At 42.4% G+C, this 22,475-nt stretch overlaps 1 protein-coding gene across 4 annotated transcripts in view; it reads left to right on the plus strand.

Annotated features, from left to right (window-relative positions):
• The window catches only part of septin9b (septin 9b), a 70,889-nt gene that overhangs the window by 15,564 nt on the left and 32,850 nt on the right, over positions 1 to 22,475 (plus strand). Inside the window, exons 1-2 of one of the 4 annotated variants that reach the window (XM_052084087.1) lie at positions 1,483 to 1,631; positions 12,915 to 13,589. In XM_052084087.1, coding sequence (XP_051940047.1) covers positions 1,610 to 1,631; positions 12,915 to 13,589 — 697 coding nt within the window. In that variant the 5' untranslated portion in view covers positions 1,483 to 1,609. Of the gene's footprint in view, positions 1 to 1,482; positions 1,632 to 6,209; positions 6,423 to 12,914; positions 13,590 to 21,834; positions 22,086 to 22,475 lie in introns of those variants that run through there. The other 3 variants (XM_052084086.1, XM_052084088.1, XM_052084089.1) reach the window with 3 other exon arrangements.

Genomic DNA, 22,475 nt, shown 5'->3' on the forward strand with positions numbered 1-22,475 from the left:
CTCCTGTGTCTTTTTCTTCGATAGCCTGTGTTTCCGACTGAGAACGAGGCTGCCCGATTGGCCCTTGACGCCTTCCAACTGGTCGTTGCGGGTCAGAGAGCGATTCTAAGCGTGATCTCTGCACTAATGTTCACTGCAGATATACTCAGACAACGCTGCAAATTTGGACTTTGTTTTTGACTCTCCGTGCGAGGCCAAAGTTTAAAAAGTGCGGATGTAGTCACTTTTTAATTTGCTGTGTGTACATAAAGAGTCTCCCGAGTGGTCATTTTGCAATATGGGCAACATCTGCTGCATGGGATCCAACAAAAGACAGTAATAAAAATGTTGCTTTTTCATGTGAACAGAGTATTGACTCAATTCAATTTCTCTTCATATTTGAACCAAAAAAAAGGAAAGCACTGTTTCCTTAGCGTTGCATTGTGGGCTGAGTTAAATGACAAAAGCAGGGGCGCCGTTCGAGCCAAAACCACATGCAAGCCCGTCATCCGGTGGCTATTTATTTTCGTTGCCTGCTGTTCGATGATGTTGTTTTTATGCGACACACTTTAAGAAGACGACACTCCCACTATAACTTTTTATTTTCTCTTCTTCCGTGCGGTAATATCAAAATAAATACATTTTAACGCAACCCCAAAGGCTCATGCATTAAATTAATTGCCCAAAATGAAAACAAACACATTTTTGCTATATAGTTACTTTTATCAATGTGAAATGTAGTTACGGTTTTTCATTTTTATTAAATGTCATTATTGAAATTTTTTTTTTTCAATTTTAGTTTCAATTAGTTTTCGGTTACTAAAATAACCTTGATTTGGACCTTGGCGATTTTATTTCGCGCAACCCCTTGACGAAATGAAATTGAGCAAAGCACTGTTATTTTATTTTTTTTCCCCAGTCCATTTCTACCACTGCAGAGAGTTAGCTAGCGGCTTAACTATGTCTGCATGCTGCGCTTTACAGAGCAGCTTGGTGTAAATTCGCCAATGAGGAGATGATGCTGCATTCAAGCCCAACCATAAACCAGCTAGCTCACTAGCTGGTGGACTATCACTTCTCTTTGTGGTGTTGGAAGTATGCAAACTTCACATAGGAAGGCCCGAGCCAAGATTCAAACCTTGAACCTCCTAAGTGTGAGCCTGTCGTTCCGACCACTTGCTCACTGTACAGACCGTTAATTTCTAGTTCTGTATAAACAGCCACTGTTGTCAATCAACAACTCCCCATAACCCAGTGACACCCATACATGAGGATAATAAATCCCAGTTTGGATTTTCTTCAAGGTAAGCCGGACGCCATTTTGGTGTTTAGCATACAGGAAAAAGAAAGCAACAAAGGGACTCCATGTGAATCGCACATGGCCCGCCGCCGACATCAGTTGTTACCCTGACAGACTGAAGACATTAAAAGTTGGAGGAAGTCAAAGCGAAGGAGGGAGGGCGGGAGGGAGGGAGGGAGGAGAGAGGGGAGGGTTGAGCGCAAGGGGGACACGGTGACGGGGCGTCAGGAGTCAGTCGGTCGGGGCATGAAAAGGGGAAGTTGTTCAAGAAGAAGGAGAGAGGGAAGGAGGGAGAGTTAGTGACAAAAAGTGGTTGTTTGAGGTGGAATTATGGAGCGAGCCAGAATAGCCAGTAAGTGCAGTCCATTTCTTTACTGTTTGCATGACAGGAGGCAACTCTGTCAGTCGTCCTAATTTGCTTTTGATTGGCCTGATCTTTTTTTTTTGCTGAAGTTTCCCCTCTCAGATCTGAAGAAGCGCATGCACACTGTCTCTGAATAACTAGCTTATGTGAAGCAGCACTAAGTAAATATCCAGTGATGGGCTGTCACAAGCCCGCTTTTAGTCTTCTTGTGCGGAGTAGTGGCCTCTGTGCTTGTCAATATATGAACAGCGTTAAGTCCGCGTGCCTCCATAGGAGCTTAATTGTGACAGATGCAGATGGTTTATTTTAAGATGCAAAAGAGGCTGGATGGAGGGGTCGATGTCAGCTGATTTGATTGAGGATCCATCAAACTGTTAACTACTGAATTTGTTGTGCTCGTTCACTTCAATGGGACGGCGGCTCGACTTCAGTGAGAGCGAATCTATTGAAGCCTGATTAAATCTGGGCGTCAAAATGAGTGACGCCGCGCGAATTGCTTTTTAAATCCATGAGAACGTTCCAACTCACTGGCCCAGACAAGAACTCATGTACAGTATGCAATGTGTGTGCAAACTATCCACATGGTGTCAGTGTTGTAGTATTCACCGTCATTTATTGCTCTGAAATGTTCCTTGTGGGTGATTCATATTTTGCCTTTTTTTGGGGGGGGGGGTACATTTCTGTCCAGGCGTTACTTCCTATGATACGTTTCACTCGGGCTGGGCTCCTTCCTGAAATCTCAACCTTTGTGCTGCTCTGGCTACTCCACTGTTTGTACCTGTTGTCATGACAATGCCCCTGCAGTTTCAGAGGCTTTGTAAAAACACTTGCAAAATATTCACTTTATGGTGACTCTAGATAACCATTATAGTCTGAAATGTATTTTCAAAACGGCTAATTCACAGATGAATGGATGGTTACTCATGAGACCAGATATGTGTAGAGCTATATTGCATGAGAAGGACGGTCGTTGCTTTTAACTCATTCACTCCCAAAGACGTTTTTAAACGTCTTTTCAGACTTGGTCCAGAATTGGCTGGTACTGAATGAGCTAATATGGTGGCACGGTCCATATAAGCCTCTCATAAACAGTCACAATCCCAGTGTGAAGGAAATCAAGGAAGTTCAGCGTGTTCCATAAAAGAGGTGTAGAGGATATCCTTTTCGAGTGAACGCCTCACCGTTGTGCTTTCCGCCCTCTCGCTCCGTCATATTCATTTATTTCGGAGCTCATTACTGAAGCATTGTGAGTCGTGAGGCCTTCAAGAAACTCGTGCGCGTGACAGGTGACGTTATTCAGCGTCGTGATTTAAGCTGACCACGGTGGTACTTAAAGGTGGGAGAAGAAAATAAGGTCGAAAAACACAATTGCAGCCAATCCGTGAAAAATTTCCTTCCATATCGTTTGTGTCGGAGTGCGTATTTAAGTTGATGCACGAAACGCCAATTCAAATTCATCCGCAACTCCTTTGAATTGAATCGATTTGAAACATGCTAATATACCGAATACATTTGAAGATAATGTCATGATAAACCTTTCGATTTTATTTTTTGTATTAAAAGGCAACTGTGACCCTTGAAAATATACAATATGCTGGTTCATACACCGATACAAGATTTTGTTGAATTTACTCAATCGTTGCACGAAATCATATCATCTTGGATACTGATCTATATTTTTGCAAGTACACTATACATTCATTTAAAAATGATCTGGAGCCGCAAGATTATCTTTTGTGCAACCACTTGACAAAACGAAACGGAGTAAATTCAACCCACCATTTCTTCGCAAAACTTCAAGTCCAACTCTGGTGTCATTCCTTCGCACGGACAAATGATGCCAAGTCGTTTTGGTTTGGCCGATTCTCTCATCAGGCACTTGAACACGACGGCAGCATGCGCATGCACACGTGCTTTCCCAGATGTTTTGGAATCGTTCCTCATTCTGTCGCTCAGCACCGCCTTGCAGCCACTACTGTGTGCCCATGTTTACACAAACACACTGGCTGTGCTAAAGTGTGTATTTCTCACACTGTCTTTTCTTTTGGGACCCGGGTGGGGGGGTTAATAGTCTACTCCAAAACTTTGCGGTGCAGCTTTTACAACACGACTCACTTTGAGTTGGCATTGCTGCTGATGGACCACACACATTGACACATCGAAATACAGTGTGTATTTATAGACTTATATTTACGTACACTATGTTGTCTACTATGTTTTTTCACTAGCACGTGTAGTACAAGCGGCTCAAAGTTATAAATGTGCATGCGCAGCTGCAGGATCTGTGATGTGTGTTACGTGCACCCCAATTTAAAAAAAAAAGAAAAAAAGAGCAAAATGTCAAGAATTTTCATGGACAGATGTTCTCCCGTGGTTAACTTCCCTCCGGATCATCTAAAATAGTCCTCTCCTACCCTGCGTCTCTTTCTGTTACTCACCCCGTGACACCTCAGCAGCGACTGCGCCGTAAACGCACAATGTTTCACTGTGTTGCCATTGACCGGCCGGCTTTGGTGTGTTATTGGAGTCCACTAGAATGACGCTATTGGCTCAAATAGGTTCTTGCGCGCTGTTACAAGCACCAGCTGTGACTGCTTGCATGTTTGCCACAGAAACACTGTTGTGATTTCTAATCAATGATGATTAGATATAGCAGTCTGGGAGTGGAGAGGCCTGCTTCCTGTGCTGGGGGTTGTTGATTTCCTTTGAGAGTTGACTTCCCTTTTATGATTTTATATGTAAGTACAATACTCGTGTTCAATCAATAGCTTTTTTTTCTTATCCCCCCCCCCCCCCCGAATAACAACCATAGAGCAGCGGAAGGTGTCAAATACAAGGTTGCTGTTGATTTCTCAACACAGCAAAGGTGTAAATGTACCTTAAGGTCGCAGATCCATTGCATGTGTGAATTGTCTTGATGCTTTACTGGCTTGTCGTTAGGGTGAGAGAATTTCCGTCTTTGCAAAGGCAACCAGAACATCAACTTCAATGGTCTGTTGGTGGAGCAGCCGGGACACTGGTTGTGTTAGCATAGCGTCAATACAAACGAAAATATTCAAAGCTGAGTGTTGTGTTGAGCTAATTTTGACACGCAATAAAATCACGGTTGGCACTGGGTCATGAATCGTCTTCCCTAATGTGGCTAAAGAGTTTAAGAAAATCGCCTAGCCATACTTGAGTGGAGTTAGCCACAACATCCGGGTCTTATTTTCATGCCGAGCGCAAGTTTAGCGCAAAGCGCCCTCTAACTGTGCGCATGGGTGGAGTTTTCTATTTTGATCTTTTTTATTTAGCTTCGCACAGGTAGAATTGAGTATTAGGGGGAATTTGCGCCTTTATGCGCCGTTGTGGGATGCAAGTAATCTTTTCCCAGCCAATCCTAGCGACATCCCTCATTGACATCAAAATCAAGACAGCCAACAATTCTTACGATTCTTCCCAAATTCGAAATGAGAGAACGTTCATAAAATGTCATTTAAATCATTTTATCATCATCACGTCAAAAATGGCGGTGTTTAAGGCTTCTCCAGTAAAATTCTATTTCACTTCCACAACTCCAATTTTCAACCTTATATGAGCCTGACCTGTTGGGATGTGGCCCTCAAGCCCACCATTTTCATTTCCTCTGATAACACGCTGTTCCAGAAGGTGGGTTAGGTGCTGGAATCTCACTGATTGCCCCGAGGCGCCGTCCTGGTTTCCTAATGTCAGCTTTCCCCAGGAAGCTAACTCTGTATTTTTTTTCTGTCACACACAAGAAAGTGGCGACTGCTGAATTGAGCGCACTTTAATTAACATGCCAGCTGGCTTAAGGGGGACGCTTGCCCAAACATGACAGTCTACATTGAACTATACATTTCAGTTACTTGAAGGGCTTATCTGTAAGAGAGGAGATCTTGGCTGTTTATAGTTGTATAAGACTTAATTTACACTACAGTACCCGATTGAATGTCCTTAATGGTGCAGTGAGTCAGTCCCATGATTTACAGGGCCCTTTTTTGGTGCTTAGTGCAAGTCTAGCACAAAGCGCAGTCTAACTTGTACGCATGAGTGACGTTTACTTTCTTTTGGTAATTTTCTAGCTTTCAGATAGATTTGGGTGTACTGGGGTGTATGCATCTTTGCGGGCCGATGTCGGATGGAAAGTAGCCGAGTCCCGGCCAATCGTCATACCTCATTTGTATCAAAATCACGGCGGTTGGGGGGCAGTATGCCATGCTTGACATTGCGGAGGCAGAAATAGACTTGCTAGTTCATGCATGACACCGGTGTACGGAAAGTGCAGTCCAACTGCAAGATATCCCCTTGTGGATATACACATAATATCACATAAAATCATAATTGGTCACCTGCAGTGTAGATCCTGCTGTACTTGCACGCGCATGTTTGTCTGTGTGTGTGTGTGTGTGTGTGTGTGTGTGTGTGTGTGTGCGTGCGTGTGTGTGCGTGTGTGTGTGTGTGTGTGTGTGTGTAGTTGTGGGGTTGGGGGGGGGGACACTAAGGAAAACACCCACACCCACAGGACATGAAGGGAATAGAGGGGAGTATGTCTTCTATAGGGAGGGGAGAAGAAAGAAGGAGGAGGAGGCATGCACGTTCAATCTCCCAAATTTGCAAGTAGTTTTATTGCACAACTTTGTGGCCAGTCCCACAAAGTTAAAGAGAGTTGTGGGCGTGTGACACCAACTGCTACCATTCGGATACTCGCAACCACCACTACAAATATGTCGGATTCTGGAGTCAATCCACACTTGGAGGGAATCATTTCAGATTTTGAAGGTCTGTGTTCTTTCGTAATTGACATGATATGAAAATGATTTGTGTGTATGTGACGAGGTACAAACGGTCTTAACACTATCATGTCATAACACTAAAGAGAATACCCTGAAATGTATTGCGGTTTCGATGAATGTGCATCATACCGTTTGCGTTGTGGAGGTAACAAGGATTCCACCCAATATTAATTTTTCGTCAGACCCCAAAAACAGCATGTTTGTTGAACCATTGACCTTGCATCGTCATAGATGGTAAGCTATTTTCAAAATGGAAAATCATTAAATAATTTGTAAAAATAACACCAATCCTTTTGTGAATAAAAAATTGAAATTTGCCAAATTGTGACCGGCGGTTTCTGATGCCAGCAATCTGGTCCTAAAATTATAAGAGGGCTTCTAATTCTTTTATCCCATTAAAAATACCATATCTCCATTAAAAGAGAGATTTTAAAGTTTTCAAGATTTTGTCTGTCGAGATTAACAATGAGAAGTTCCTTCTTGTATTTTGTTAAGCATGTACTATTAACATATTTTGCAAGAATTGGGCGAGCATTGCTTGATTGTTTATGGCCGCAACTTTTCTCAAATTAACTCCAATCTTATTGACTGGAACTTCGATTCATATTTTGTTCAGATTTTGAATTTACAATTAGAAAAACTATTTTTTCTTCCGAAGCTACATGAGATTGATAGAGGTGGCACTGTATTGCGCAAAAACACACTGTACTTAAGGAATCAGCATTTTGACACATGTATAATCAGTAAGAAAGTTAAAATATCACATGGACAGTCACTAAATGTTGTATGAAAGTTTGACTCTGGAAGTCATATTCCTCCCTATGAAAAAGTCCTTTCAAAATCAACCAGTGCCCAAGAATGTATTGGTCCTAGAAGTTCCATTGTCCACAGGAATCCTTTTAGACTGTATCGAAATTTAATTTAATATATTTAATTTTTTATAAGAAATTTAATTTTTTATATGAACCAAACATTTTCTTGATTGTTTTTTTTTATTTTACTGCTAGACAGTTTTAATGTGGTGTTTTCCTGATCATTTCTTTATTGATGCTCCAATGTCTTGAAAAATTTGGTACATGTTGAACTGAATACTTTCTCATGGCAGTATTTTCACCTTAAGCCAGATAATAACAGTACACTTTTATCCCCTCATATGTGGTGTGCCTCAGGGTGTGGTTCGCTTACCTTTAACAAATCTGGCTGCAGTCAAGACTGAGACAGTTTACAACTGCATCCATTGTTGTCACGTTTGGCTCCTAATGAGGAGGTCAACCTTTGATAAAAGAAGCACCCACAATAAGTCTGTCAGTGCAAGTAAGTAAGCGGAAATAATACAACATGTACAAAGTAATGGCTCAGTTTAACATCCAAGAGAAGAACGAGCCGCCAAATATAACTTCTGAAGCATTAAGAACAAGAAAAAACAAAGACGTGTACAAATAGTCACAACATATGTCTCCTTTGTTTGTGGAACCGACATGGTTTCCTTCTGCCATTGTTTTTTTTTTTCCTTTCTCCCTCTTCTGCTGTTTTCCTTTTCCTCCTCCGGCCATGCTTGCTTCCTCCAGCTGGTCTCAACCCTCACAGTCACTCATTCATGTTTTCATCAATGGAAGGGCTCACTTTTAGACTTGCATAGTTATTTTGACAGTTTATCAGTGGAAATGTGCCGTGCTTAAAAAACAAACAAACAAACAAACAAAAAAAAACATTGGAGCACAAGGGATAGAAACAAAAACACGCACACATTTTGTTGTGAACACTTGGATGAACTGTTTTACAAAATGATTTTGTAAAAGTAATAAAACGGCCAAATATAAACTTGCAAGGTGATTGGACAAACCTCATAAAGTCGCTTAACTGCTTCGGTTAATTTCTCACTGTGATAGCAAACCAAAACTACAATCCAATCTCCCTATTGAGTCAATGTGTAGAGACTAACCGGCTGTCACTCTAATGTTCCAAGCACGCTCCCTGAGCCGGCCGGTACTGAAGATGAGGTTACATCCCAGTTGTGTATCAATCTGCTCCGACAATGTTGTGCTTTTCCATTTTGATGCCCGTCTTTACTTCAAATGAGGTTCCTACTCTGAAAATTGTCCACCCTGTGCTGCCTTGTTTTGTTTTTTACGATTTGCAATACAGCAATTCTTATTTTCGTATCATTATTTGGGGATCAGTGATTTTGCAATCGATCTGCAGTTGAGTAAACAAACATCTCCGGAGGGAGTGCAGTATATCCCTTCATTCATCCATATTCTATTCTAAACTGCTCAATGCTCATCCTGTTCACGGTTGCAGAAAGACGGACGCCAGTCACTCACAGGTCACATATAGAAACAGACAGACAGCTTTTCAAACTCAGATTCCCACGGTCACTGAGTGAGAACTGAACCAAATTCACATGTATAGAAGAGCCTAGTGTTAATATTGAAACCTTGAGGTAGAAATGGTGTTAAGTGGACTTCAATCACTGTCCTCATGCTCGGCTGTCAACTGATGTAAATCAAAGTGTCTGTGAGGTTGCCCATTAAGTAGAGCAGAACCAGGCATTACCTGTCAAAGGTGGTTGCCTGTAGCCAAGCACCACTTAACAGCTGGCTGGATTACCTTGTTACTGCGTGTAAAAATTCCGGCAGTGATGATATTGCCCCTCAGTGATTCAAACTTTCCGGTTCAACATCTGCTCCTGCAACATAGCCGCAAACATTGGAGGGACTTGACCCACGATCTGCACGCAACTCACCTCACATGTCATCCATCTTCACCGGGAACATGCGCAGAATTCCTTTTTTGAGGTTCGACGGAATCCGACAAATCTTTTCGTGTGGTTTGTCTGCATCAATGAGCGGTTCGCACGGGAGTGTGTGGTTTGATGGTATCGCGTTAAGGTTTCGTCTGACAACGCGAAATACTTTCGATAGCCTGCCCTTGGATTGCCAACTACAGTTTGTTTTTGCTGGTTTTCACCACATGGACCATTCATCTGCCCATTCTTTTGTACATAAACTTCCTTTAAGGCAGCAGGAAGGGTGTGATTGTTGTCTAGAATTTCATGGGGGGATGTTGATCAAAATCATCATTCATTATTCACCCTAATTTCCAACTTCTACGTTCTTTCTACGTTGGGATTTTTAGGCCAAATAATAATCTGGCTTTTTGAGAGCTTTCCATGACTACAAAAAAAGCATCCCTCTCGGACAAAATTTACACAGTCATGCTTCCTGGATTTTTTTTTTCAACGTTTCATTTTGGTTGTCACAATAGAAAGAACAATCTTTTTCTTTAGTGCTTATCAAGTCTTGGATGACTTGGTTGACTTTGAGTAAGAGACAGGGCACACCCTGGACAGGTCACCAATCAGTCACAGGGCAAATAAAGACAAACAAGCATTCACACTCATAGTCTCACCTATTGACACTTTCAAGTCTTCGCTATGCGGGAGGAAACTTTTGTACCCACGTGATCAAACCAAGAAAACTGATGAGCCGTGACATTTACAGTGCAAGCCCGAGCGCACTTGAGCAAATGACAGCCCCATTGTTTAGGCTAGTTGGGGCACAGAGAACATCTTATTGCAAAGAGAAAAAAAAAACTAGTGGCCGACGGTAGGCCACGCCAAAGAACTACCTTTTGGCAAATGTCAGCTGGGATAGGCTCTGGCTCCCCATAACAGAATGGAATGGACCGTGGCTGAGATGATACCGCATGCTTGTGTTCGCCAGTCGAGACATACCAGAGAGGACACAATGACACTGATAATAAATAGGTGCTCTATCCTCACACCTGGGCTGTATTATGACAAATAATTGTGAAGTAAAGTGAAAGTACAGCTGCCTCCATCTTTATTTTTGAACTACCGCTTAACCTTAGCGTTATTGTGTGTGCTGCCTTCTTCCCCGATTTGAGGCACTGTCAATTCATGATAGGTAGTCCAACACAGTGTTGTGAATGAGCTTCCTCCATGGACCGGACTACTCCATTCCAGCTCATAGTCTTGGAATGCCATTTTAGTGGGAACAATACTCCTTCATCTGATCTGTCATTTCCACACTTGTGTACTTGTAATATTCATGCTTGCATGATTGGAAACCTATTTCCATGTTTATCTAGTTGACCGCATTGAAAAACCCTTGGGGAAAACATACTGCCAGAATTGAATGATCGCCTTGGACATTCCCTGTGTTCTTTTTTTTTCCCATTCCTCTACATTCTCAAACATGAAAGCGTGCACAGCTTCTAGTTCACTTCTGCTTTTGAATCATGTGCACTTCACTGCACACTCTCTAAATACAAACTCAAGCACTCAAGTCGTATGCTTTATTCTCGTGCCTGAGGCCGTATAATCACAAAGTAACCAAGAACACAAATAGTCATTGGAACAGGTTCAGCTGCTTTTCCATGACAAACCATGTGAAAATACATACAAACCTTCTACCCCTTCTATCAGTGCAACGGCAATAGATGAAGTTAAAAAAAAGTGTCGAAAGGCTTTCAAGTGATCTTAAATTGTTGCTGTGAAAGTGTGTTAAACCTTCCTTCTGCTTGTGTAATCTGCAGATTAATATTGGCAGACTAACATACTTTGGCTGGATTCAAAAGAGCCACAACCTTGGATGGCATTCCTTTCAACATTTGGAAAATAAAAGGAAAGCCGGGGTGTGGAGGGCATGGGCAAATGAATTAGCACAGTTCTTTTGAATAAATATTCACTTGAAGGCGTTAAAAGCTGTTTTATGATGTTGGAGTGAATGACAAACTGTGTTCCTCTGAATTACTTTAATGACTAGTTCATCAAGCAAATGGGAGAAAGAGAGGGAGTGGTTTTTGCTTTTCGCTAACACTACAATGTTTTGTGAAAGCTCCACTTATCTTAAGGCTATAATAATGCATATTTTTATTGTAATAAGACCAGACATTTAGTTCCCTTGTTCAGCGTTAGCGTTGGTATCAACATTGCTAACTGTTTAGCATTCTCATGGACGTAACGTATAAAAATTTGACAATTACTTCAAGACACAATGTTCTAACACCAAATGTCATTTGCCGTTTGTGGTGTGACGATACATCCAATTGGTTTTCATTCAAATTTAGGTTACAAATGTGTTGGCATGTTGTATTGTTAAAGTTGGTGTTACAGTTGACTAGATGGTGATATTTAGTAAGACAATGTCACACCCAAATGCCATTTCAGGTTAGCTATATACTAGTGGAATCCATTTGTTTCCATTCAGATGTACGTTACTAGAAATTTAGCATAACATTTATGCTAACGCATGTTGTGTTCCTCTTGTAAAATGTTGATGTTGATTGAAGATATTTTTTTAAACTCAGATGTGACGACCGTGTTAACATTTTAACGCGAGGGTTGATGCTTCAAAGCACTTTTTTTTTGCGAGGGTTCTGTGCAACACGATTACAAATGTTTCCAATTGATCATCGTGTTTATTTCATGATATGATTTTCTTATTTTAGCTGTCATATCACAAATACATTACTCGATACAATACATCTGTTATTCATTTGGCGGAAGTGTCCTTGTTTTTGTCAAAGGATGAATTGTATCAAATGTCCACCGAGTTGGATTGAAGCATCTTAAAGCAATCAAATAGATTAGTGGTTCACGTTGTGCAAAGGGTATATGAGAAGGTGCAAGTTCCGTTCCCTTTTGAGTGTAGTGGCTTAAAAATGAACACAAATGCATTTTCGTATTTTCGAAACGCACATAACATGAGTTCGTGTCGTTTCAGAGGAAGGCACGCACTCATGCACGGAATCACCAGAGGCCGCAAACTGATAAAATAACAACATTTTGGATGGAAGCTGCTGCTTTTAAGGGAGACGACTTAGCTTGTGCGTCATTATGTCGGCAGCTCCTGGGCACTGGCATGGCACGTCATTCATTCTCTGCTCGCGTACTCAACCCAAGGGGGAGTCCCATCCCTCGCTATCATCATCTTGTACAGTGCATGTATTTGCTCCTGTCACGACTAACCTCGAGGAAGGATGCGCGCTCATAAATTCTGGGCAAGTGAGCAACTCTTGTATGCAAACACAAAATGTCTGAAATGCCCTTGCATAAAACTCCATATTTTAATGTGTTACAGTAGATGTAGCATTGAGGTCACGACAAAACAACTCATACATTTCCTGAAACAAAGTACTGGGGCTGATGGGAGACATCCCACAATTAAACTGCAGGGCGTTTTTAGACTTGATCTGAACTTTTTAATGAGTTAGTTTTATGACCTTCTGTGCTTGTGCCCATTAATACAGACTGTATAAACTTGTGCCTAAAGTGGTACCTGGAAGGTCAACCAAAGTCCATTGACTCCGTTCCACTTTGTTTAAATTCAGATTTGCTCGATTTTTTGAAATGGATGTTGCACTTTCTCCAAATTGTAGAACATTCAGGGTGTTCTAACTTCAAGGCATGACAGTATGTGAGTAATGTGTCATCTTTGTCCTGTATTTGCAGCTCTAAAGAGGTCCTTCGAGGTGGAGGACGTTGACACTTCAGCTCATTCTTCTCCCGGCTCGAGACGCACAACCAACTCCCCCCACCGCAACGCCATGTCTCCCACCAGCATCTACTACCGCGACCTGGGCACAGCCGCCTCGGTTACGAACAACAACAACCTCAACTACACCCAACCTCGCTCCATCATGGGCGGAGGAGGCTCCAAGACACCCGAGCCCGTGTCACGCCGCTCAGAGCTGTCCATCGATATCTGCTCCACGCCCAGTAAGCAGCTGGATGCCACAAGCCCCGCATCCATACGCTTTGCAACCAACAGCGCCCTGAAGCGCCCCGAGGTCCTTGGTCACTCCAGGACGCCAGAAATGAGTCACAAGAGGGAGGTCACTTTTGCCAAGACGGACTCCCCCGGGACACGCCGTAACGAAGGCAGCAGTCACACCAACGGGACTAGTCGCACCCCTGAAGCAAGTCACACCCGCAAATTGGAGCCCCCCAGTCCCGGGGACATTCGCAAACCTGAAATCAGCATCACCAGAGCTCCGGCGGAGAACAACGGCCACCACCCGGCGGTGCACCACCCGCACCATCCCAATCCTCACCACAACACCATCGTCACCACCTTCCGATGCTCCTCACCAAACCACGCTGGACGCAAATCGCCCAATCCTGACCGTAAGTTCTGATCTTTTATTTTACAATGATATTTTACGCCACAGTGCATTGTTCGCTTCCCATAACCACCACGCTGCGTTCTTTCGTCTTTTGGGATGTGTGTCTTAATCACTTGAAAGACCGCACAAAAAAACGATACGTTTGATATACGCCGCTCACCAAACGTTGCGAATATTCGGTTCTTGAAAACCAAATATCCCCCAACTTTTTGGTGAGTTGTGTCTGTATGAAGCAACTCTTGACCCCATGCGATACGATATGACAGGTTTGCATGCTGTACTTTATAGTAGCACAATTGCATGGGTCTTGTCAAAAATGCCTTCTTGATGAATTCAAAATGTAGGCAAACGTAGTGCTGTTCTTGGACGCATAGCTCTGCTTTTCTTACTTTTAGCATGACGGGCTCTGGTTACTCTCAAAATTTTCCTGATATGACTGAGACTTGCGAGAGGCTCTTCAGAGTCACATTGACAAAGCTGGAGTTTATCCCGGCTGACTTTTCCCCGTCCCTAATGGCCGTGTTTCCACCCTTTTGGCTGCCCAAGTGATTTGTAAATCATGCGATGCTATAGTGGTGCAACAAAGTGTAGCCCACCAATAAATTTTAACGACCGAAACAATTTGGCCAATCAAGGGACTGCGGTGCAGTTTGTCAATTTTCACCCTATCGCTGTTGGACTTTACAGCATTACCACACAATTGAAAAGTCCTCTTAAGTTTTAAGGCAGCAACATTTGTTAATGCTGCAAGTAATATTGAACGCATTTATCTACAAAGGACTTTTCTTCCAGACTTTTCATAGTCTATAGGCCGTATTGTTCCCCTCTAAGCCGTGAAGTGCGGCTCCACCTCCTTGATCCGGTTTTGCAAGGTGACTATAAGAGCAGAAAGTGAAAATAAAGTGACTCTATCACCGCTTTTCATTGGATATTCGCCAAATGTAATGTTCTCGAGCTTTGCCAAAACCTCATAAACTTTTGTAATGTCACTTTTGTAATTGTTGGTTTTACTGTCGCAACCCAAAAACAAGGACGTCTTGCCCCCTGTGATTACAGCAAGTCAACCAAACAGTAGAAAGCCGAAAGACACTTTTTTTTTGTCTGATGAGTAGAAATGTGGGCGGCCCCGGCGGTACACTGGTTAGCGCGTCAACCTCACAGTGCAGATTTCGTGGGTTCGATCCCGGCTTCGGCCTTCCTGTGTGGAGTTTGCATGTTCTCCCCGTGCCTGCGTGGGTACTCCGGTTTCCTCCCACATTCCAAAAACATGCATGGCAGGCTGACTGAACATTCAAAATTGTCCCCAAGTGTGAGCGCGGATGGTTGTTCGTCTATGTGTGCCCTGCGTTTGGCTGGCAACCGGTTCAGGGTGTCCCCTGCATACTGCCCGAACGCAGCTGAGATAGACTCCAGCACCCCCTGCCACCCTTGTGAGGATAAAGCAGATCGGAAAATGGATGAATGGATGGAGTAGAAAAATTTTTCTTCCTGGCCTTTAAGGAAAGTTTTCATCCCACTGGATAAAAACTATTCTCCAATTTTCCATTTGGATTATCTGTCTTTTTTTTCACTTCTTCTTACTTCTTTTCCACTCACTCTCTCACCACAGCATCACATTACCGACCCAAAAAAGCTGGCAACAGCCTATGTTAAATGCGATGGCTGCATAGCCCTCAGCAACACAAACAAGCGTGTCTTTTTCCCCGCAGGCCCGTCTGGCATTTATGGTAATCCATGAACTCTTCTGAGATTTTATGAAATCTTAACCTTGGCCATTAGTATTAGTTACACTTTAAATGCTGTCGTAAGGCCTTGATAAATGCCGGTGTTGTCATGCTACTATTAGCTGCGCTGCCAAGTATTTTATAATTAGCTGTTGCCTTACGGTGAAGATGATGACGACGGTCGTTTGCCTGTTTATTCCCATTATGGATTGAGTAACAGGGAATGTGAAAAAGGGCCCCACAATTCCCAGAATGCACAGGGGCTCATTGCCTTCCAACATCACATCCAAGCTTCAGAATTGTCATTAGTAACTGTTGCTATTGACACGACAACTTGACATATGTTGCTCATTTGAAGAGAATACCCTCCTCATAAAGACGCGTATCTGTTTGAAGCACGTCTTGCTTTCATTTCTCAAAGCTCCTCTGGTTGGGGTTTAGTGGTTTGAGCTTGTTAAAGGATGCCGAGATACCGCTTTCCAATGTCAGATGCTTGAAACCGCAAACATCAGCCTGTGCTGTTAGTGATACCCTTTTCTTCGGCGAAGCCGTTATTTATCTGGATTCACTTAGCTCGGCCCAGAAATTTAAAGAACACCGTCGTCTTACTCTGAAAAACAACTTTTAATCCCCTCTCGGAAGAAAATATCTCCCACCCAATATGACTCAATCGTGCAACTTTGCTACTTCTTGGACAAAGTTTTGGTTGGAAGTTTTGATCGTCCCGCCACATCGTTTTAGCTGGCCTGCGAAAAATAAACATTTTGCATCAATTTCATGTTTTTTGGTAAAATACCACAATTGCAATTTATCGTCAATATTGAAAACGTTGAGCGATTGCAATCATTTTTGTGACCAATTTCCCTTTTAAAATAAATGCGATTCATATTTGAACAGTTTTTATTGGCCTGTGATAAAAATGAGTTTGGTGCCACTGATTTAAAAGGGGAACTCGGCGTGCTTAGCTTTTTATTTGGCTTTTTTGACAGACATTCATACCCGTATATATTCCCACTCTACCTGTAAATGTTGCAATATCGTTCTACAAACAATTTCGCTAGCGAGTCAGTAGTTTTAATGTATTTTAGTTTGGTCATACTGTATACCTATAGCTGTTAAGAAGGGTAAAATATTACTTTCAACATTTCTGTATTATTAATAAAAGCACAACAGCTGTGAATTATTATTATTTTTTTTTTTTTTGGAAAGCTGATATGGGATCATTGAGTGGATGTTTGCTATCCCAAACCTAATAAGCAAAGACAAGATTTTTCTTAACATACCGTATGTTTATTTTTCTGACCTCAGGTTATCTCCTCTTCTGACCATTTAATTTGCGCAAGAGGAAATGACATCACGTGTCCCTGAAACACACGCACACAAACGCGCGCGCTTCCCTCCTTCCGGGTTACGTCAACCTGATTGTTTCCCAACCCGCGCGAGCACTTCCTCTTTCTCTCTCGACGGTTTTGTGATCCAAGTTAGTCACCTTCCCGGCGAGATCTCATCAAAGCGTCGCAAAAGGAACGCTGGGAAATGCGTGACGGCGAAGTTCAACGTGAAACGTTCACGATGTTCCATCATAGGGATTCGGGATGCCGGATTTTGACACATTTGACATTTTGACAATACAGGTTGTCATCATTCATCTTAGAATCGCAAAGTCACCATCACAAACTGTACAAAAACTGATTCCATGATTTGGATGCATTGCAAAGGACATAAACGTTGCGTCGACCAGCACGAGGATGCCTTGAGACGACAGACGCTGATGACGATCGGCTCTTCTCGTGTATATTGGATGTCTTATCTTGACAGACATGCCTGCAGACAGTCCATCAAACAGCGATTTATCTTCTCCGGAAACATCTCCGCTGACGTGCGGCTGTGCTGTAAAAAGCTCCTCCTGATAACAATTGTGATAATCGGAACAAACGGCTGCGTTTCCTTGTTTTCTTTTCGTCAAATATTTTGTAGGATTTCATGTGTGATTGCAATTAGAGTCCTGTAATTAGTAGAAAGTTGATATGTTTTGGGGTACATCAATATTATAAAAATGGCATGAGACAGATATAAATTACTCTAAAACATTTTAGATCATGACTGACGTGTAACCTGTACAAAACATATGAAAATAAAATGGACGTGTTTTCAAGAGGGGCAACAAAAATAAACAATGAAGGTAATTTGCTTGCACAAGTGTGCACGCCCTCTTTGAAATGGGGATGTGTCTGTGCTTAGAATGAATCAGTCGCATTCAAACGCACCCAATTACTTCATGACCTGATGAATCAATGTTCAATTTCGTACGATTACAGTCTGATTAATGTGTTGTTGACAAAATCTGAAACATTTGTGAAACAATGATACATGAGATGTAGTGGGAGTCAAATTAATGAATGTACCTCATTTCATTCAGCTGATGTGTTTCACATACAAAATACATTTAACCCGGCTCATATGTCGACCTGAAGTCTTGCGCAAATAAACACATTATCCTTTGCTGCATTTATTTCCCTAATTGTGGAGTCATCACGACGGCAACAAATGGAGCCATTTGTCTCCTCTTTGCCTTGACCTTTTGAAAGTGAAGAGTCGATTATTATTTTTTTTTGCTTACCCGAAGATCATGAAGGGGCAATTGTGCGCGCGCACACACATGCACTTTCTGGCTTTGAGAATCGGTTTAGCTCTGCTTGATTGCTTTTATTGAGGGACACACACACACACACACACACACACACAGGAGCATGCGGCCTTGAGCACAGTGCCACTGGAGGTCACGGCGGTCTGTAATGACTCGACTTGTTTTCAACTAGTGAGCACAATAATGCAGCGGGAGCTTTCTCACAGCTCAAGTTGAGACACAATCTCGGGAGGTTCTACCGGAAGTCTTGGAAATGAACGTGCAACATTTCGACAACATTTAGAAGGCCTTAATTTCAAAGTGTGGTATTCTTACCATTAGCGGTACGTTGGCTCCTTCGAGGGTCAAGAGTCACTACGCAAATACAGTTCAGTTGTGTTTAACTTTTTAAGTTCAATACAGCCATTAAACGATTTGTGAACATTTAGGTTCAAATTGATTCTTGATGTGAAGTATATTTGTGTTTGATTCATTATTTAAGTGAGGTTTTATATTTTCCATTATTTAAGCACAATGTTAATGTTTAGTCGGTGCAAAATGATAAAGCCTTTTCAAACTTAACTTGGTTTTCTTGGTGTACAACGCGGCCAGGAGCAACGTGCAAAGATTGCAGCGTCGTGGAGCAAGTTTGCTCATATTTTACGGTGCTTGCGTAGCAGCCAACCAAAAAGTAACTCACCTTTATAGAGCACTTTATCTTGTTGCTGCTACTTTTTGAGTGTAAGTGTTGCCAAAAATCTAAAGTCAAACCTAAACCAGGGTTAACCTCTGCTAAGGTCTCACATGACATCATGAAGCAACTTTAGTGACTAATTCAAAATAAATAAATAAATAAAAATTGTGGCATATACACAATATTAACACGTATCTTAGTTGTCAATTATTTCTATCATCATTCAAACACAGCTTATGAGGCAATTAGAATAGTTTTTATCCCTGCTTGTAAATGTCAATGCCCATTGGATTAGGCTACATTTATTTAATGGAAGATGATGCTTTTATAATAACCCCAACGAAAAATACATTTCAGGTTACGAGATGTCCTCCATCATGTCTATTAAATGCATCGAAGCTGCCGTGGGGGCTTGTTGCATCAAATGAATTAAGAGTGATGGTAAAGGATGACTTTTTTTCTTATTTTTTTCTTGCTTGTCTTGGCTGCCTTATTCAAAATGAATACAGAGTGAGCAAGAAGACCGTTAACATCTGTCTTTTGAGGTCAAACAAAGGCGAGTCTGTAACAAGTGGCAGCTGTCACAAGTCGAGTGTGCTTTGCAAACGCGCCACCAGGCGGCAGTGTGACACAGGTGAAGCTGAGCACCCGGCATGCATTGCCAAGCCTTTCGATTTGTGTGTCGTAGAATTGATTTGCACTATTTCAGCAAGAGAGCAAACATATACTCAAGGAAAAACAAAGAGGCTCGAAGTATCCTTAGCAGGGATGTTACATGATATATTATGAGAAGATTTTCAATTAGAGATTTATATCAATCGAGGCGCACAGACACAAAGACGCATACAAGTACGTCCGCTCAGGGCCTCGTACTCTAAGGGCTTTCCTCTTGCCCAGATGAGGCGTTCGGAAGTTGAAGTTTACATTGAGCATCTGGGGGAAGTCAAAGGTTGAAGAAGTTTCCCACCACTGCTGCACGACCTTTGTCTTTTTAAGACATTTTGCCAAATCCCAGAACCACAGTTAAACCCCACCACTCTCCCTATTCCCACTTTCTTGTATTTTCTCCTGCCTGCCACATTTCAGATTCACACACACACACTACATGCAAAAATCCATGTGTTGTCCAGGCAGATGAAAATGCCACAATTTGTCAGTCAATCATGATTTTTTTCTCTCGGAAAAGATTTTTCACTGCCATTAGCCTTTCTCATCTTAAGGGAAAAAAATGTAGGCTATGGCTCATCAGAGTTTCATTCAGCAAAAAATGGCTCCATTTACTCTCATTGGATTTTTTTCTTTATCCAGGCAGGAAAAGGAAAGACGATAACAAATGGGCATTCCCATGTCACAATTAAATTAGAATGTGAACAAGGTATAAAATTGACAATTCACTTGGAAAGTTCAAGTCAGACTCTCTGTTAATGATGTTTGGCTTGATAGATGACATGCTGGAGGGACAATAATTGCCGTGTGTACGTGCGTGTGTGTGTGTGTTGTGGAAAGGCAGGCAGATGGTCAGTTGCACCACAGTGCGGCCATCTGTTGACTTGTGCCCACATGAAGGGGCAGCTCGGGGATTCGTTTGTGTGTGTGTGTGTGCGCGTTCATGCATATACATGTGAAGTGAACATATGCTAAAATAACCAAATGAGATGACGTGTGTGTCCCTATCATGAGTGGGTATTCACCAGCTACTCGGCAGGGTGCAGACAGTAAAACGTTATCTTGATAGGAAATAATGTAAAGTGAATTAATTTGTTCCAGGCTCTTACTGTCGTCATCATAAAGCCAGTATTTATGAACTGCATGTTATAAGTAACATTTACACACATTTGAGAAATGTCAACCGCTGTGAAGGAAAACTGAAAAAAAGTATATGATTCACCCTTTTCAGCGCATACAAAGAAAGTTCTTTAGTCATTTTCATGCTAGTCATTAGCATAAAATGAATTACATGTGCTTACCCTACGAAGCAGCCAGATGCTTTCTTTTGAGGCAGTAACTTCAATTTTTCATTCATCGTTCATCATCATTCTCTTTCTCGTTGAAATCAGCCATTTTGAGATCACAAGTGTAGCCTCACTATATTTGTGATCCTCTTGTGTAGCGCTTGTGAAGATAAGTGTGGTCAACAACCCTGCTGGAGATGAATTATTATTATTTTTTTAATTGTCACGTTAATAAAAACATGAAACCTCAAGCCATTGTTTCCACTCTCAAAAACAGCCGAATACGCCAAAAGCACCCCCCACCCCTGCTCAACTGTGAGTCAAACACCTTCCATCCCATATTTTGGAGCTGTAAAAATATATCAGCTCAAAGCCTCCGGTGGCTGGAATATACAGTATCCCACAGGGTCCTCACAGGGTTGTCGATAGCCAGCTAGAGTTAACCGGGGCTCTTCTGGACCGACCAACAGGCAGCGGACTGGTCTGCGGCATCAAAACCAGATTTTTTTGGATTAGTTCTCTTAACCTAGTATTGAGCCTGCGTCTACTAGGCCTAAAAATCCGTGAATCACCCATGACAGAGGTCCTATTCCAATCATCAAAGACCTTTGAGGTCAGCGCTCAAATGTCACCTTTCCCAATGGCCTTCCCATATTGGCACAGCATTGATCCCAATTCTTAACTGTTTTTTGGCGGTTGGAAAACCCCTCTATATTGAACATGACACCAAAAAGCTCTTTGGCACGTTAGTCGCAATGCAGACATGATTATAGTAATTGCACACTCCGGCACATAACCTCCCATTCCAGAAGAGAGCCCCGTTTCCCACAGTTGACCCACTCCGAACGTGAACGTAGCTCACCCTTCTGCGGGATCACTCAAACAGGGTCACCTACATCCTTGGAATTGGGCATACAAATAATTTCACATCTTCATACGTATGCCCGAGTATTAGATCGAAAATCCTACACTGCCGAAAGAACCAAAGAACCATACTCTTTCGCAAGGCACTAAAACCGTGTACAATAATCTTCACAACCCAACTAAACCGAACTGTACGACTCTTGGAAGAGTTGCTCTGGGGTCAACTGGAGGAACATGACCGATGAGATGACCTCTCTTGTCTTTGGACATGGAAGCTTTTGTGCATCAGAAGTGGGTCACCGGGGATGGTCCGAGAAGGCGTGCAGACTTCCGCTTCTCTGTTGTTCGTCGCAACTAATCCAGGAAGGGGCCACGGATTCCCCAGAAGGCCGATCCCCTGGAGTCGCCGTGTTTACTCTTCATCAGGGAAGGAATTCACTGCAGAACGTCAGAAATAGTGAGGACACGGTGGCGTAGGCGCATCGGTGGCAGCCCAGTCAGCAGCTGTCGTGAAGATATCAGGAGGTCTGATCAGATTTGTGACTTTGGTTCAAGACAAGTGGAAGCGCAATGGAGACGGTGGAGGCGGCTTCTTCTTGCAGCGAGACACACAGCAATAATGAAATAGAAACCCTGTGTGAGTACCTGTTTATCTGTGAGAAAGTGAATATGATGTTTTTTTGGGAAGGGGGTGGGAGGGTTGAGAAAATCTGCTCATGTGGATTAGATAAGTACACACGCACTCTGTGTCTTGGTATGGCCTTGGCACTCCCTCTCACTATGCAGGACGGTCCAGCTGGGAAAGCTTTGCCGGGTTAAAGTGAATATAAGGGAAACGCTGAGGGTGAACACTTCCTTAAAAACAAACAGTCGTGCCCCGTAGTCTGCTTGCTTTATCCTCTTTGAGGTCATCATTATAGAAAGGTACATTTTCTTCTCTGTTAGCGCAGCAAAATAAGGTGAGACGGCAACAGTACAAGTACCTGAGTTGTTGTCGCCTTGGGGTCACAAATTTGCCATGCTCATA

The sequence above is a fragment of the Hippocampus zosterae genome, chromosome 13 (genome assembly GCF_025434085.1).
Source record: "Hippocampus zosterae strain Florida chromosome 13, ASM2543408v3, whole genome shotgun sequence".
In the NCBI taxonomy this organism is placed as follows: Eukaryota; Metazoa; Chordata; class Actinopteri; order Syngnathiformes; family Syngnathidae; genus Hippocampus; species Hippocampus zosterae.